Source organism: Acartia tonsa, chromosome 5 (assembly GCF_053477335.1).
Source record: "Acartia tonsa isolate MP-2025a chromosome 5, ASM5347733v1, whole genome shotgun sequence".
In the NCBI taxonomy this organism is placed as follows: Eukaryota; Metazoa; Arthropoda; class Copepoda; order Calanoida; family Acartiidae; genus Acartia; species Acartia tonsa.
This window is the reverse complement of record NC_137264.1, coordinates 31,546,004-31,563,111: the sequence shown is the minus strand read 5'-3', so window position 1 is coordinate 31,563,111 and position 17,108 is coordinate 31,546,004. Positions and strand designations below refer to the sequence as shown.

The window sequence follows — 17,108 nt, the reverse complement described above, 5'->3', positions numbered from 1 at the left end:
TATAATTGATTTACTTGTTCCCTCATTCTGTCGGCCATGCTCACTTTGTTCGTTTGTCCATCCATAATTTGTTGTGCTTCGCTACTTATGGATGTTGTCATCCTTATTCATATTTCTATTCTAGTCAAATTGTAATAAGTACAAAACATTCTTGTTAATTATTAAACATTTATTTCATATTTGTTGATTTTTATTTATAACATTATTAAATTTTATTTATTGTTGTATCACTATAAGATCTATCTATCTCATTATGTTCTCTTAATAAAAGAAAACCTATTTTTTCATAATAAAAACATGTTATTTTAATAATGTAAGGATGGAATTAATTATGTCGAGATCTCGCAAATCAAGGTATAGACTCATAGAGGACATTCAGAAAATTGGGGAAAAAAGTAATGATTATATTTGTATAATTTTAAATTTAAGTTTCTGATAAGATAATAAATATAAATATTATATCAATGATGGTTTTAATAGTTATTTCTCGCATCGTATTATAATCAGCTTTCCGCGGATATAGAATGTACAATTACAAAACTAGTTTTTTTTAGCCCCGAAATGCCGAAGGCACGGGCTACAAAAACTAATTCTAATCCTAAGACTGTACATTTTTATATTCGTAGAAAGCTGGATATAATACGATGCTAGACATAGTTTTTTCGTATGGATGAGAACCGGTTCCTATCCACCGGATTCGAATGAATACGAGAAAATATTTTACTGCCCCAGCAAATCAGTTTCAAGTATAAAACTAGGGATAGTATTAAGATTATTGGTGGGAAAGTTTGGATACAGATAGTACAATCAATTAAAATTTAAGGTAAATGCCCAAAGTTTTTGTTCAACATGAAAATCGTACTTAGGGAAGTACCGAATTGTAGTTTCCGAAAGTGTACCTAGCTTCTAGCTAAAAAAGCTTCAAACTTCAAAAAAAAATCAAAATTTGAAAAATTAAACTTTTGAATGTATAATGTATAAATCGTTTATGAATTATATCGCATATCCCATTGACCGGAGTAGCTGAAAATATCGTTTGCAATAATTGGGTTATCTGCTGTACAACTTTGGAAATTAGGGAAGAAGTAGGCTGTCCATTTTTAGCACATACATTGATTACGATATTTCTTCAACAATAATCCCTTCCTTAAATAATCAATTTAATCTTCTTAAAACAGAATTAATATATGATTAGATATCGAATATCTATGTAAGTTCATTATTTTTCAAAATATCATTAATTATCTTTTTAAAAAATATTAAAAGGAAAAATGTTAAGTAATTATTTTTTTTTAATTTTCAAAGGAAATAAAGGTTCCTTTTAACAATAATAAAAGAATAGTAAAATGATCGTATTATAGCAAAAAAGCATAGCAATAAATAATATGAATAATTATTCTGTATTAAAAAACAAAAAAAAATTGAACGAAGTAGTTGAAAAAAGCCATAAAAAATGTTTTCAGTTGAAAATCTATTAAAAAAGTAAATCTTGAGTCATTTAAAGTGTCAAACCTTCAAAGTAAAGATATCAAAACAAGATTAGAAAAAAATACAAAATCTATGATTTAACAAATTAACTTATTCATAAAATGACACTTTTGATAATAATTTAAAACAAAATGTACTGACAATATTAAGTTAAATTAGAATTTAAAATTGTATACATAAAAGTATTTGTTAAAAAAAATTAGACATACGTACTTTTTAAAGGAGACTTGATTTTAACACTTATAAAAACTAATATACCAGGGATATCTAGGGATAGGACATTGGACGATAAATCAAATTAATATGTATTCCTAATTGTGATAAACAAAATTATCCCTTCTGTTAGTTGAATGAAAAGTTTTCCAACTATTAATTTGGAAGCAACCAAGTAGAATCAATTTAAGTAATCAACATTGTAGACCAAACGAATAATATATATAAAATTTTGGGTACCAGTGTAAATTATAATCCAATGTCTAAATAAATGAAATGAAAACCACCACAGATTTGTGTATTGTGTATGGCTTAAAAATTAATATCCGCTGGATTATAACCAATTCAAGCCATCCTGAAAATAATGTATCGTATCGTATAACAGCTAGTTTTCTAGGAACATTAAGATACAAAATATGAATTTAATACTAATATTTTGGCTCGAACCTTTGGTACCTCTGGGTCAACAAAACCGAAATTAACCTTTATTCTTTTTCATTTAACTATCCGCAGAAAGCTGTCTATAATACGATGCGGTAAATTATCAGATTACGCGCTTGCCATGATTCCGTTTGTGTTTGATTCAATTTGATCAAAAGCTCCAGACAGTTGGTTCACCTGCACTTTCAGCTCCTAAAAAATACAAATTCATTTGATGTATGTCTTTCTATAAATACTAGCGACTACGCCCCTATCGGTATCGCACCCTAGAGGCCACTAGGAGCACTTGGGGAAGGATTAGAGGGTGAGTCATCCCACCACTATTCATTTTCTATATGGAATAAAAAGAAAATGTTGATGGGGGGGGGGGGAGGGCAGGGGTTACCCTCCCACAACATAGCTATAGATCATTCCTGAACCTATAAGAATCTTCACTGAACACAACATAGGTATAAATATTTTACAGACCTATAAGAAGCTTCCCTGTACGGGAGAACCATATAGGTTCAGTGGTTAGAGAGATCATAAGCTACATACAGTAAGACATTCTGGTCTTATTTTATAGGTTGAAACTTGTACAAATTTTATAAATTGATTTTAGCCTATATTTCTGATCTCCCCTATAAAAAAGCTTGGGGCGAAGCAACTAGTAATACAATATTGTAAAGAAAAGTTTCATGTCTTATTGCAACTTGTTCTCTGAAAGTTAATCAGATTTACTATGGTACATAGATCTACTTAGCATTAGACCAGTTCCTGGATTTTTACGCAAAAAAGAAATAATTTAAAGATTTCCATATTTATATTCAAACAAGGATGACAACATCCATAAAAGCGAAGCACTGAAACAGTAGGACAAACGGACATAAACACTTGTATAGCATCTAAACTGAATAATCAGAATTTAAAAGTATAAGAGTCGAAGCAAAATTGTAAATAAATTTGTTGAAAAACTGCTTGAAGCAGGATAATGTTTATGGACATACTTACATTTTTTGACTTGATTATAGAGTTGCTTCGCTTATAATATTGTTCTTTGTTATCCCAAGAATCAATATACCAAAAATCAGATCAAACGGATAATTAGAACACTTGAAAATTTGTTGTTAAAAAAGTTGAAAAATCAACATGCTTATAATGGACGTACGGACATTCTGGTGAGAGAGAGAGAGAGAGAGAGAGAGAGAGAGAGAGAGAGAGAGAGGGAGAGAGAGGGAGAGAGAGGGAGAGAGAGAGAGAGAGAGAGAGAGAGAGAGAGAGAGAGAGAGAGAGAGAGGGAGGGAGAGGGGACTATTGGCTGTTTATTAAACTTTGGGGGCTTTAGGGTATTTTGATTGGTTGGATTATTAAGTTGAGTGTTCAAACGTTTCAACCACTAATTATCATCTACTGTATGGGTAATTTTGTGTATCATCTTTAGAGATGTACATAAATTTATTGGCAAATGTCTTATCCCTTTAGATACCTGCAGATATGGCTTAGTGGATTAACGTTCGCTTATCTGTTGGGGAGGTGTCGGGTTCGAGTCCCCAGACCGCATCAATACTAAAGATGTAAAATTAGTACCTACTGCTGCTCTTTCAGGCGTTAGAGATTTGGAGTAAGAGTAGGGGGGAAGCCTTAGCCCTAAATCAGGTATGCATGGGTGGTCCTTGGCATGGTGCACTAGTGATCGAAAAACGCTGTAAGGTCATAGGTTGATTGAAAAGTCCTTGTGGACTACCATTGTGTAGTAGCTCACTAGTGTATTAGTGGCGTTTGTTAGTTCAACGACTAGGAGTCATGCTTGAATCCTAGGTTGTATTGAAAAGTCCCTAGGATTTGATGTGGCTTCAGTCATTGCTAATACAGCGTCATGTTCATGCTTGGGTTGCATTAATTGTCGCAATAATACCGTGACCGAACAATCACGAAACCTTAACTCTCCACCCATAAGGTTGAAGTGTAAATTACCCACAAGTCCTAATTAAAGTGCCAAGCAAATTGATGGGAAGGCTGCAACTCGAATCCGCGTCATACCAAAGACGTTAAAAATGGTACCTACCAGCTCTGTTCGGCACAGGACATCAAAGAGTTAGAGTAGGGGGAATGCCTTGGCCCCAAACAGGCGCAACTCATTACCATGCACAGTTAGGATCTCCAGACAAAGATCGTGCAATCAAAGGGTTGGTTGTCTGTAATGTACTGTACCACGGGTATGAGGTGAAGGACCAAGAGTCTGGCCTTGAGTTGACAAGTTGACTGTTCAGTCCAGGTGCAACTCACCCACACGACATTAACATTAACATATCCCTTTAGATCCCTGTCATCAAAGTCAATAGACAAATAAAATGGATTATCACTTCAGATAATACATTACCGAAATGTTAAGAAGTATATTTCATTCAATAGTCAAGTTAATACTGAAACTTTGATATTAGAGTTAAGCCTTAGTTGTAAAGTGCATGCTTATTGTTAGAGGAATCACCTTTAATATAGATAATAAAACAAATGTTATACCTGAATGAGATTGTTAGTGGATGCAAAAGTATCCAAAACTTCAATAGTCTGTGTGAAAGGCATGTAGCGAACTGTGAAGGGTCGAGATAATGAGGTTGACACCCAATGTCTAAATAGATAAAGAGTCTATGTTAATTCTGAGTGAATCAGGGAATCATTCAGTCAATAAATGAGGGAAAAGTACTGATAAAGCATGAATTGAAGCATCATAAATGCAATGTTAGGTTTTAGAAACATTTATTTTTAAATGAGAAAATTATGTTAAATCCCAATATTAAAAGGATTGATAGTCTACGTTAAATCTGAGTGAATTTGAGAATAATTGAGTTAATAAGTGAGGGAAAGGTGAGACTAATGCCAAATTAAAATATGAATATAGGTGGAAAATTTAGCTAGCTTTAAATCTTTCATTAAAAAAATTTTAAAATTTTTTTCTCGAAATCTTTAATGAAAAGCACCTTAATTTTTGTTTGGCATCTTCGAAAGATTCTGCGACATAGTAGATATCCTGATAGGCTTGATCATCATATTCTTGCATAGACGCTGACACACAATCAAATGACCTGCACAACAAAATCCATTAAAATTTATTTGACTAATTTTTAAAAAAATATTAAGCAAATTCAGCAATACTTTTTCCAATAGAATTTTACCAGATGTAAATTTTTATTTTTTTCCCTCAATTGGCTCAACGAGCATAGAAACCTACTCCCTCAATTTTAAAATAAGATAAAATAAGGTGGGGGGGGGGGGGGAGATTTTTCTTTGTGTCTTCTGGGCGGCCCTAACTCTGCGGGACTTCCCTGTTTCCAGTATGAGCTAACCTAACCGTAACTAAAGTAAATTAAAACACTACCACACAAGAAATAATATTTTCATAATTTAAAACCAGGCATTGTTTTTGTGCTCGACTAGGCACTTTAAGGGAAATCACCAGTTTTTCCTCACCTGTATTCTATGGCGGGTTTCTTGCTCAGACTGTGTAAAAGTTCACCAAAACTTGACAATAATCCTGCCCCGTAGGCACGAATCTAAATATTTTTTTATGAAACAAGGTCTTACGTAATAACAATAAAATCGTTACTGAAATGGACTGTATTTAATATTTATTATTCAGTGGCGTGCAAAGGGTTATGCTAGAGGAGAGCACGAAGATCACCCAAAAATATGACAAAAACCAAAATCGTGAGAGGTGTATTACATACCATTGAAGGGTGTTATTATTTTAGTGATAGGGGGGGGGGGATTGGATGATCAAAGGGCTCTTAGAAGCGCGAGGTGCTCAGATTGTTTCATACTCCACACTCATCAAATTTGTTAGGTTCATATGGAATTTCCTTTGAACCTTAAATTATGGTACAAAAGTACGGAAAAGTAGTTAATATCTCATGAATGGTTTTTGGCTATTTGTGTACCCCTCCTTTGCCCTCTTATCCAGAGCTCTTAAATGCTGTTGACAAATCCGCTAGTTTTATTACAAGTACCTCTCCATTTTCCTTGCACAGACCAAACTCGACAGTGAACCAGTATAACTAAAATAAATTAATAATTAAATATTAATACGTTTAATCAATATAATAATTAATTTAGAAACTAATTGAGTATGAGAAATTTGGTTAATTTGATACAAAGAGTTGAATTATTATTCAAAATGTTTAAAATTTACATTATTTTATAGTATTATACATTTTCTTCATTCAAAGATATCATAAAAGTCTAGAGCTTGACTAATAACCTGAAGACACAAAATTTGTTAATAAGTGTTGTAATCTTCTAAAAAGAGTTATTTGTTATTCGTTACAAAATTTGCATAAAACTAAACCAAGCTTCCCTAAAAATAAAACCAAATCAGACCAATAATTTCAGAGATTTTAATATTTAAAAGAATCCTACTACTTTACAAATTATGTACTGACATACATCTTTCTACTTTGTATACTAAACTAGCGGCTACGCCCCTAGATGCCTCTAGTGGCACTTTTTGTAAATGTTTTTTTTTTAAATAATACATAACATTTCTATATTGCGTTCAAGTCTCTACATAAATGTTTATATTTTTTGTGATTTCTCTTGGGTGGTACCCTTCCTCAAAATGGTTATAAACCTTCCCGGGACCTATGAGAAGAAACCCTGTTAAGGAAAACCCGATTGGTTCAGCGGTTAGCGAGATTCTTCGTTTCAGACAAACAGACAGGCACACAGACAAACGCACATCCTGTTACTTTATAATAAGGATAACTTACCGTAGCTAATTTCTCAATTTCTCCGTCCGTAGCTCCGAGAGAGGCGAGACCAATCTCCTGAGAGAATTGTGCGAAGGTTGGGTCAGCAAACATGGGACAGTGACCAATCAGTTCATGAAGTACATCTCTTAAATAAAATAATAAACTGAAAGTCAAAATATATGAATTGGTTTAATATAAAATCAATTTTCAACAAGGATGACGACCTCCAATGAATTTCTCCTTAGATAAATTTAAAAGTTATTTAACTGTGCAGGATTTAAATGGTACATATTTTTATTATCTTATTATGTAAGGTAAATAGTACGGTATTTTGTCTGTAGCTTAAGATCTCACTAACCTTCGAGCCGATTGGGTTCTTCATTTTAGAGAACCTTTACAAAGGTCCCACCGGGTGGTTTTAGAAAATTTAGATAATTCTCTTTTTCGATTTAAGTCTTGGGATGGTTTTAGACTATTTTTATGCTCTTTTCTACCCTTTCAAATTCAGAGCTCCCTCCCGATTAAACAATAATATCTCAATCAATAATCAAGATTATCAATTAATCTTTACTTCATATTGCCTTATGTATTACTTAAAATTATGAAGCAACTTATAGTGCCGTAAAAAAAGTAGGGTTAAATCCTATAATTTATGATTTATTATTCGTGGAAAACTCTAAATATAATACAATACAATACATGATTTTTTTCATTTAGGCTAAGAACCGGTTTTAATCATACTGTAAAAGCTGTTCTAAAATGTGTACTTACGGTTCAGGTGAATAATGAGGAGAGCTGGGATGCCTCACGTACTGGGTACACTGAAACACTCTAAAAAACATTCAAATTATTATGAATTCAAATTAAGAGATCAATATTAAGCTATAAAAATTGGAAAGAATTTTAATGAATATAATAGATTTGAAATCTGCATAAAATTTTAAGGAATTTTTATAAAATTCGTTTTTTGTATAATTCTTTATCTATAAGCGCAAATACAAATTAAGTTAAATAATTTTGACATCTGTGATTGGTGGATTAAAAACTATCTGCGCCCTGATTGGAGAAGCTTAAGTGACGTACATCATTCAACCAATTAGAGCGCAGGTAGTTTCCAATCCACCTATCCTATTGGTCAAAATTTATTAACTTAAATTGAATTATATAAAAAACGAATTTTATAAAAATCCTTAAAATTTTATGCAGATTTCAAATCTATTATATTCATTAAAATTCTTCCAAATTTTTATAGCTTAATCAATATATATCTTTGCACTTTTAAAATTCTGAAAAACTTTTACAATTGTATTCTAAGAGAATGAATTATTCTGTTTGTCTATGTGTTTTTTAGTATGTACGTGTAGGTACCGAAAGATCTTGATAACAGCTGAACCGACCTGGTTCTCTTTTACAGTGAGGTGTAGGTATAAGTTCCCAAGGTTATTTCTTTATCCCGTGGAAATAAACCAAATTTTTATATCTACACTAAAATTTAAGGTGGTTGATCGACCTCCCGTTCCCTCTTCGATCTTTAAGGTGTCGTTAAAGTTTTAAATTAGGGGTACGTAGAGATTAAGAGAAGCGAAGTATAATTTAATATACATTTGAAACTAGGGACACTTGAGGTTGTTGGGAGGGGGGGGGGGGGGAGTTGGAGAGTCGACCCCCCCCCCCCCCCCCACTTTCAAATGTATATCAAAAAGAAAAAAAATTACGTGATCATTTTTTTTAGGGGCGAGTTGGTTACCCTCCCCATAAATGGTTATAAACCTTCCCAGGACCTATGAGAAGCTATCAGTTCAGGTGTAAGCGAGATCCTTACCTGAATGCTAAACTAGCCAGAAAATCTCTGGCAGTAACTAGTCCAGCTGCAGGTCTCAGGCTGAAGCCAGAAGTTCCTAAACATAAGAGATTTTAAGGTATAAGACAATAAACGATAAATTGAAATGAGCCTTCAAAGAAAAAAAGTTTCACTTTCTGTAGAATAAGATTATTGAATGGAAAGTATGGAACCGATCAATCTAATTCAGAAAAAAATGCCTAAAGATTTAGATTAAACGAATTGGTTCCATTGTTATATAACTTTGGGTTCTATTATAATTTACAGTTCAATGCCTCATCCCCCCCTCTCCCTGGTATATACGGTAACCAACAATTTTTTAAGTTATTAAGACGTTCTATCATTTGTGGATTTTTAAACAGAAGTTCATAAATTAGTTTGCTTTAAAAAATGTTTTAGATGGCGCCAAATTTACTCTTTTCTTTGATTTAAAAAAAACTTACTTTTTAAGAAGTTAGAAACCTCTTCTAACTGAGGAATTTGGCCAATTCCATATCCACACTCCTATCAAAATAAATAAGAAATGATTAATAAGCAACAAACACAGTTTTACCATCAGGTAACAACAATACAAAAGCTTCAAATCAGGGCTGAGAAATCATTCATCTTTTAGTTTTGCCCAACTTTATAATGCAAATTTTTCGCCAGTTTAGTATGACTTTATTAAATCGGTAAACGAGCGGTTGCGCCTAGGGGGATCATGAATGAAGTCATTCTTGTTTTAAAAACATTTACAACATATACAAAACTAGCGGCTACGCCCCTAGTATCCTCTAGGGGCACTTAAGGTAGGAGGGGAGGAATGTCGACCTCATCCCATTTTAAATTTTAGTTTCAATAGAGTAAAAAAGATATTTTTTTTTGGAGGGGGGGGGGAGGAGGGGGAAGACACCCTCCCAAAAAATAGTTTAAAACTTTCCGAGGACCTATAAGAAGCTTCACTGTAAAGTAGAACAATACCGGTTCAGCAGTTAGCGAGATCCTTCGGGACAGAAAAAAAAGGTTTACTACTTTATATAATAGGATATATAAAAAGGATACACTTACCCTCTCCATAATTTCCAGGTATTTTCTGTGTACTGAGGATGCTCTTCCTGGCAACAGTTCTTTTACCTGAAAAAAAAACATATATTCTAGTTCTCCTTTCTTAATATCTAGGGCTACGCCTCTAGAGGTACTTGTGGGAATTAAAAGAGAAAGGGAATAAGTTTAAAAAGAAAAATGTAACAAAACTTTTTAGGGATGATTTTTTTTTCATGGGCTATTTATTTTAGGATGGTACCCTCCCACAAAATTTTGTAGGGCCTGTAAAAAGATTAAAAGAAAAATAAAACTATATTAATATAATATCGTCCCAGCGGTTAGCGTTATCTTATCTTATTTTTATAATTAACCCATGTCTTAGCTAGAGGTTTATAAAATCATTGCTACAAATTTGATAATGTAATGTCTGGTTTTATGCTAATTACCTTTTGATAAACAACATTCCATGTTTCAATATCTTCTTTGGTATAATCTACATCAGGTATTACATCTCCACTGAATATATAAAAATCATGAGTGGACAAACGGACAAAGTGGCCTATGGAGTGATGTTAGCAGTTGATATGGTGAAAAGAGAGAAAGAAAAGTAAGATCAAAGGACAATGATTTTAAATAGATAAAAAAATCACAAAACTTTATTTCTTGTGTCTTGTGTATTTTGACCAACAGAACAAAGTAAGTCATATACTAGGTAGAGTTCACAATGCCATGTTCATTACAGAGGGGGCTAGACCATTTTAAAAACCGGTCATTTTTCGTAACGTATACTGTACATATTTCCAGCAACTTTCAAACTTTCATTAAAATTTGTCTATTAATTGAGGTGCTAGATTGATTCCTAGATTTAAAGTTTTCGTGATTTTCTCAATTCCTGTTCAGGATTTACGGCTAAAATTATCAGGGATGAAATACATCCATATTTTACATATTTCCAGCAACTTTCATTAAAATTTGTCTATTAATTGAGGTGCTAGATCGATTCCTAGATTGTAAGTTTTCGTGATTTTAAAGTTTGCGTGATTTTTAAAGGTTTCGTGATTTCCCTATTTTATCAAGTAAAATTTTTATTGTATTACACTGCTCTATAGCACTTTTTTCCCCGAAATCCATTCATGATTATTGAACTTCGCTACTTATAGATGTTGTCATCCTTGTTTAGGTAAGGAATGATCCTGAAAACTTACTATTTGTAATTGAAGGATATGTCGGCTATAATCTTTCTTCTTGCCCTAAAATAAACATTTATTAACTGTAAAGGTTTCCTGAACTTATCCAATGAGCTTACTATTTTTATAGAACTAATAATTTCATACTTAAGAAAAAGCAGGAAGAGAGAGTGCAATTGACATTTACTTTACCCTATAGAGTTACGGAAGGACGTACAGAAAAGTAAATTATAGAGCAGCTTTGCTACTGTAAAATGATATGTTTGTACCTATATTCTTGATCTTTCCAACCAGGATGGTCCATATCTAGATAATACAGCAAAATATTATATTATAAAAAATCTTTAAACAAGAAATTTTAGAATTGCTACTTTTTTACTTCATAAGAAGCTTTACTGAAACAAAAAAAAAATAAGGGGGGTAGTTCTTTTGCCATGCCTAACCTATTGGGACTACCCAGTACCCAATAAGAACTAACCTCACCAAAAGTAAAGAAAAAACCTGAAAACTACCTTCTCCCCCAGGAACGTTCAAGCTTGGACGCCCTTGCCCTCCCCTTTTTTCAATTACATTCATAAATTAGATTCAATTTTGAAATTGTTCAACAAATGAAACATTATAAAGGCTATACCTAATTCTGGTTCAAACTTGGTGAGAACATGATTACACTGATCTAATTCCTAATAAAAAATTTAATTATTATCTTCAAATATTAATTTTAAATGCATGTATAGTACCTATGTAATTTTGATTTTATTATTATTCCTTTTTCTCTTTTAAATTTCTTTGTTTCTTTTTTTTATTAGAAATTCTGATATATTACCTTAATATGTTTTGGAAACCAATGTAGCTCCTTGGAAGCACGTCGTCCTCCAACTAACCTACAAATAAACCAATTGTATAGTAGGTGCAATCCAAGCCTGTAAAGTCTTTTCTCCCAGTGAAGAAGGGAACATTCGATTGTAAATTACACTGTTACACAAAGTCTTATTCGTCGGTGAAAAACTTTTGGTACTTCTGTTAAATTTTAATTGGTATGTTGCTAGCCATGGTCAATTAAATCAACCAATAACATTGATCTAGAACGGAAGAAATTTAACATTATTGTGACTGTGCAGTGCAACAATTTATCGTCCATTGTCGTATCCCCTAAGATCCGTGCTTTGCTCCCAAAATTAGTAATTGCCCAAACTACTTTGTGTAGGAGAACGAAATTTGTCCTACATGAGGACTAAATTGAGCTTTTTAAAAAAATTATATTTTACCTGGCTCCAGCGAGCCCATTGCTTGTCTTTAAAGCCAGCATTAGATGCCTCAGACTTTCTGGTTTCACCTACAAAATTTTATGTTAAACAAAAATATCCTTTATGAAAACGTGTGCCTTTTGAATAACAATAAAAAATTCTATTTTAATTGACGGAAAAGGTATTTGAAATATTGTTTTTATTCAACATGGCCTTTTGTTCTTATCTATGCCTTTCTATAAAATTTCTTTAAGTCCCTCTCATTTTTCTTATCAAATTGCAAATATCCCAAGCCCTCTTTGTAAAAACCCTGCAGTTGGCAAGATTTTTTAACATAAATTGATTACTTCAAAGTCAGTCTATTCAAAAGACAAACATTATTTTAACTTTCATTTTTCAACTCTTGTTTTTTAATATCTCAAATGAAGGTGATGATCTATTTATTTTTGAAATAATTAGTCATGTTTAGGTAAGAAGGTTTAGGTAATTGAACTGTTAATTACACAAGTACCCAAAGTTTTATAATCACGTTTACTTATTATTACTTAAAAACTTTGAATACTTTTTATTGAATTTTGATTGATTGGTTTAGTAGCTGAAAGTGTCCAAACTTTACAACAGTTATTTTAACCTAAAGCAGAATAGGTAATTTTGTTTATCTTCATTGGATATGTTTATCAATTTATCATCCATTGTCTTTTTCCTTAAGATTCCTCTGTTTAAGTAAACTATAACAAAGGGAGAATAAAAAACTATTTTTACAATGGGGCATTCCTGTCCAGTTTTTTTTGTAAAAAATATTCATTCCTAAACAAAAAACTGGACAGGAAAAACATTCTCATTTAAAAAAAAACTCATTTTTATGCTAAATTATATATATTGAAAATAAGTGTTCTTTTCGAAAAATATTATAAATATGAAAAAAGGAGATTATTTTCTTTCTTTTAGTAATTAATAAAAATTCTAAAATCTTCCAAAAAAATTAAAAATCTTCTAAAAATGATACCCGGGATATAAATGAATATTTACATCCCCTATTTAAGGGGTTGTTTATATGGGAATGGGGTATAAATGATGACCTATCGGTCCATCATTTATTCCCTCGGGTAAGAAATATTCATTCCTAAACAAAAAACTGGACAGGAATATCATTCTCATTTAAACAAAAAACTCATTTTTTATGCTAAAATGTGGTTTAATTTTGGTTTTTAATTTTCATTTATTTCCTGGCTATGATCATTTATATCCCTGATATCAAGTTTCTTTTAATAATTAATAAAAATTCTAAAATCTTCCAAAAAAAAATTAAAAATCTTCTAAAAATGACTACCTCCGGGAAATAAATGAATATTTACATCCACTATTTAAGGGGTTGTTTATATGGGAATGAAATTTTACCTCACAAGAGAATAGGTATTCCATTTCAATATTATCAGCTCTAAGACTTGATCTGGGGATTCTGGTTTCAAGAAAGTGAAGCTTACATTCTTCGGCCTAAAAGAAATATAATCAGTAGTGACAACGCCCCCTAGAGGCCTCTATGGGCACTTGAAGTGGTGCGGGGTTATATTAGAACCTTCCCGCCACATCATTTTTTATTTTAGTTTCAAAAAGAAAAAAGAAAAAAAGATCCAGAAAGACAGACAAAGGTCCTGTTAATTTTATATAAAGAATCTATGTTGTTGTATCTCTGAACAAAATCTTGCCAATGAAGTGCATGATTATACGGCCAAATGCACTTCAAGCAACCAAGCATGTGATTGCACGACCTTTGTCTGGAAGTCCTAACTGTGTATAGATATGAATTCACCTGTTTTGGACCAAGGCATTCTTTAACTACTATAACTACTAATGTTGGTCACTTGACATAGCAGTAGTAGAAACCATTTTTAGAATCCCTAGTTATGACGCATTGTTGGGTCGAGATTCAAACATATCATTATCAACTTATCGACAACAAAGGAATACTCCAGATTCCCGGGCTTATATAATTATTACCTCAAGAATCTTGATAAGTCTCATAAGACCAAGCATAGTCTCTCTAGCTGCAACCAGGAAAGTTGCATTCACCTAAGTAAGTATGTATAAAATATTATTCTATTTGATAATTCCTAAGAAGTCAATTATGGGTTAACAAAACTGGAGGAAGGAGGTTACTATGTAATATTAATGATAGTTTAAATTAGTAATCTTTAAAAAAAAAAGTAAGTGCAAAAATAACTTCTCTGAAAGCAAATTATAGTTCGTACAAAATATTGTACCTTGTTGTCCAGGGAATCATTGTTATAAAAATAAGATGAATAGGATTATTAAAGCATAAGAAAATATTATAGAGTTGCTACGTTTTCTAAGTTGTACCTCAGTGTAACAGGAATCATCCAACAAGCTTTAAAATCGATAGGGATATTCTAGCATGCCTAAATCAACGTAGTGTCGTACAAATGGATGGACAAATAGATCCTAATTAAAAAAAAATATTCTCTTTTTCAAACGAATTAAACAATATTGTAGAAAATTTTATGCATTGAAAATTAAAAGTTTGATAAAATATTAGTTAAATATTTTAAAATATAGATATATAAATACCTTGTCAGCTGTTTCCGAGATATTTTGGACAGCTGCTAAATTTTCTTCGTCCTCTTCATCAAACTCTATAATAAAGTCAAAATTTTATAATAATCAACTTTAACAGGGATCTAAAGGGATAAGACAATGGCAAATAAATTGATGTACATCCCCAATGATGATCAAAATTACCCCGACCGTAGATTACTATTATTGGTTGTAACTTTTGGACACTTAATTAATGAATAAAGGGGTTGATACATTTGGACACCCAACTGAATTAACCAAGTGGTTGAAACGTTTGGACACTCAACCACTTGAAATTTAATAAAAGCTCCCAAGGTAGTTAAGTCAACGAATAAGAAAACGTTATTAATAGACTTTGGGGACTAGCGTAATAAAGAGCCCCATGTCTCCTCCCTCAATGCAACTTAAATCTTACTAGACAAGTTGTAAAACATAATTTATCCTAAAAAGTAGCTATCCACTAATTTAAAGACTGGAGAACTTTAAAATGATGATTTAGTAAACTTACCACTTATCCTATCCTCACTGGGCATAAGTTGTTTTAGAGTTTCTCTTCTGCAGAGGGTCTCGAACTTAGCATCTCCAATTATATTTCGGGTTTTTCCCGTGTAACCATTCTAAAAATATATTACAAAAATATTATCTTATGTATTATCTTAGAAACAAAACTGTTTTAAATTAGAATTATTTTATAATGATTAGAAAAAACTCTGCGTTATATCATGTAATTTGATGTCCTCTAGAGCATAACAGACATACTGACGGACCAAGTAAGTTATACAATAGATATGCATTTGGTCAAATTATTTCAATTATTTCAATCATATCCTACAGAAATCCATATAAAATGAACATCAAAGAAGTCAAATATATTATACTAGCGGCTTCGCCCCTAGCCTCTAGGGGCTGTGCCCCAAGAGGTTTGATCAAACCAATTTTTTGTAATTTAGATTTTAAAAAATAAATCTAAAAAAAAAAAATTTTTTTTTTTTTGGGGGGGGGGTATTTTTAATTTTTTGGGGGGGTTGGGGGTGTCCCACCCCCCAAGAAAATAGTTATAAACCTTCCCGGGACCTATGAGAAGCTACCCTGTAAAGGAGAACCCGATCGGTTCAGCGGTTAGCGAGATCCTTCGCTACAAACAAACAGACAAACAGACACACAGACAAACAGACAAACAGACAAACAGACAAACAGACACACAGACAAACAGACAAACAGACACACAGACAAACAGACAGACATCGTTCTACTTTGTATTATAGATATGCTCATTGTTATAGGGAATCTTTAGAGAAATTCCAGTCTTCTATCTTGAGAAGCAGGCAATTATAGCTGAATAACTGACTTACGACATTAATGACAGACAAACCGAAGGACATACTGACAATTTGAACTATATAAAAGCTTCGATACTAAAATTACCTCCACGCTGTAGGTTCTTTCAATAGTAAGCTGTTTCTTTAATGCTGGAGGTTTCCTATTGGTATCAACAGCCACTTGATCCCTGTATAGTTTATTTATTCAGAATTTTATATAATTACTTATAACTAAGGATCTAAAGGGATATGACAATGGCCGGTAAATTGATGTTCATCCCCAATGTTGATGCACAAAATTACCCCTTCCGTAAATAAAAATTAGTGGTTGAAACTTTTGAACACTCATCCTAATAAACAATCAAAGTTCAAAAAAGTCCCCAAAGTTGTTAAGCCAAAGAATAAGAAAACGTTATTATAAAACTTTGGGGACTGGTGTAACAATTAGTCCATTGTCCGGTCCTCTCTCTCTGAATATAAGAACAAATATGCAAAAACATATCTATATAATTATGATAAATTTCTCTTTGTATTCGTGTGTCGGATCTTTCCTTCCAAGTGTCTATTGAGCACTGAAACCCCTATATCTAACCTCTTCGTGGTGTTCTAACCCTGTGGGGCTATCCTATACCGAATATAACAAAACCTGCCCTGACCTAAAGTAATAAACAAACAAACAAAAAACTACCCCTTTTCCTCACTCTAAGAATGTTGAGAAAAAATAATTTTCTTAGTCAATCTTAAAATTTTGTAAACATTTTGAATTTACTGAAGGGACTATACCTTTAAAAAGATGATTTTGAAAAACTAAATTTTTCCCCTCTACTTGCCTTCTTCAAAATCACACAAAAAAGAAAACAAACAAAAATACAGACTGGAACATATAAACCCTCAGTCATACTGACACCCTCTCAATAAAGCTGATTGTTAAATAAACTTTTATATTTAATGTTCCTGACAATAATAATTCTGAATAAATTTCCTTGTTTCATTTTCGTCTTCGTGGTCAATGCTTCCGTTTATTGCCATTTTATTTC

At 32.3% G+C, this 17,108-nt stretch overlaps 1 protein-coding gene across 1 annotated transcript; it reads right to left on the bottom strand.

Annotated features, from left to right (window-relative positions):
* Nucleotides 1-154: 154 nt before the first annotated feature.
* Nucleotides 155-17,108, bottom strand: ple (tyrosine hydroxylase ple). The gene is made up of 22 exons (XM_080161324.1): nt 17,056-17,108; nt 16,178-16,261; nt 15,261-15,369; nt 14,747-14,811; nt 14,159-14,230; nt 13,559-13,654; nt 12,182-12,249; nt 11,740-11,797; nt 11,548-11,596; nt 11,186-11,222; nt 10,935-10,979; nt 10,176-10,245; nt 9,754-9,819; nt 9,150-9,210; nt 8,689-8,764; nt 7,638-7,697; nt 6,885-7,011; nt 6,126-6,173; nt 5,590-5,672; nt 5,100-5,204; nt 4,642-4,750; nt 155-2,334 (listed from the first exon to the last, which is right to left on the bottom strand). Exons 1-22 carry the CDS (start codon nt 17,098-17,100, stop codon nt 2,251-2,253), a joined length of 1,617 nt encoding a protein of 538 aa, XP_080017450.1. The 5' UTR covers nt 17,101-17,108; the 3' UTR covers nt 155-2,250.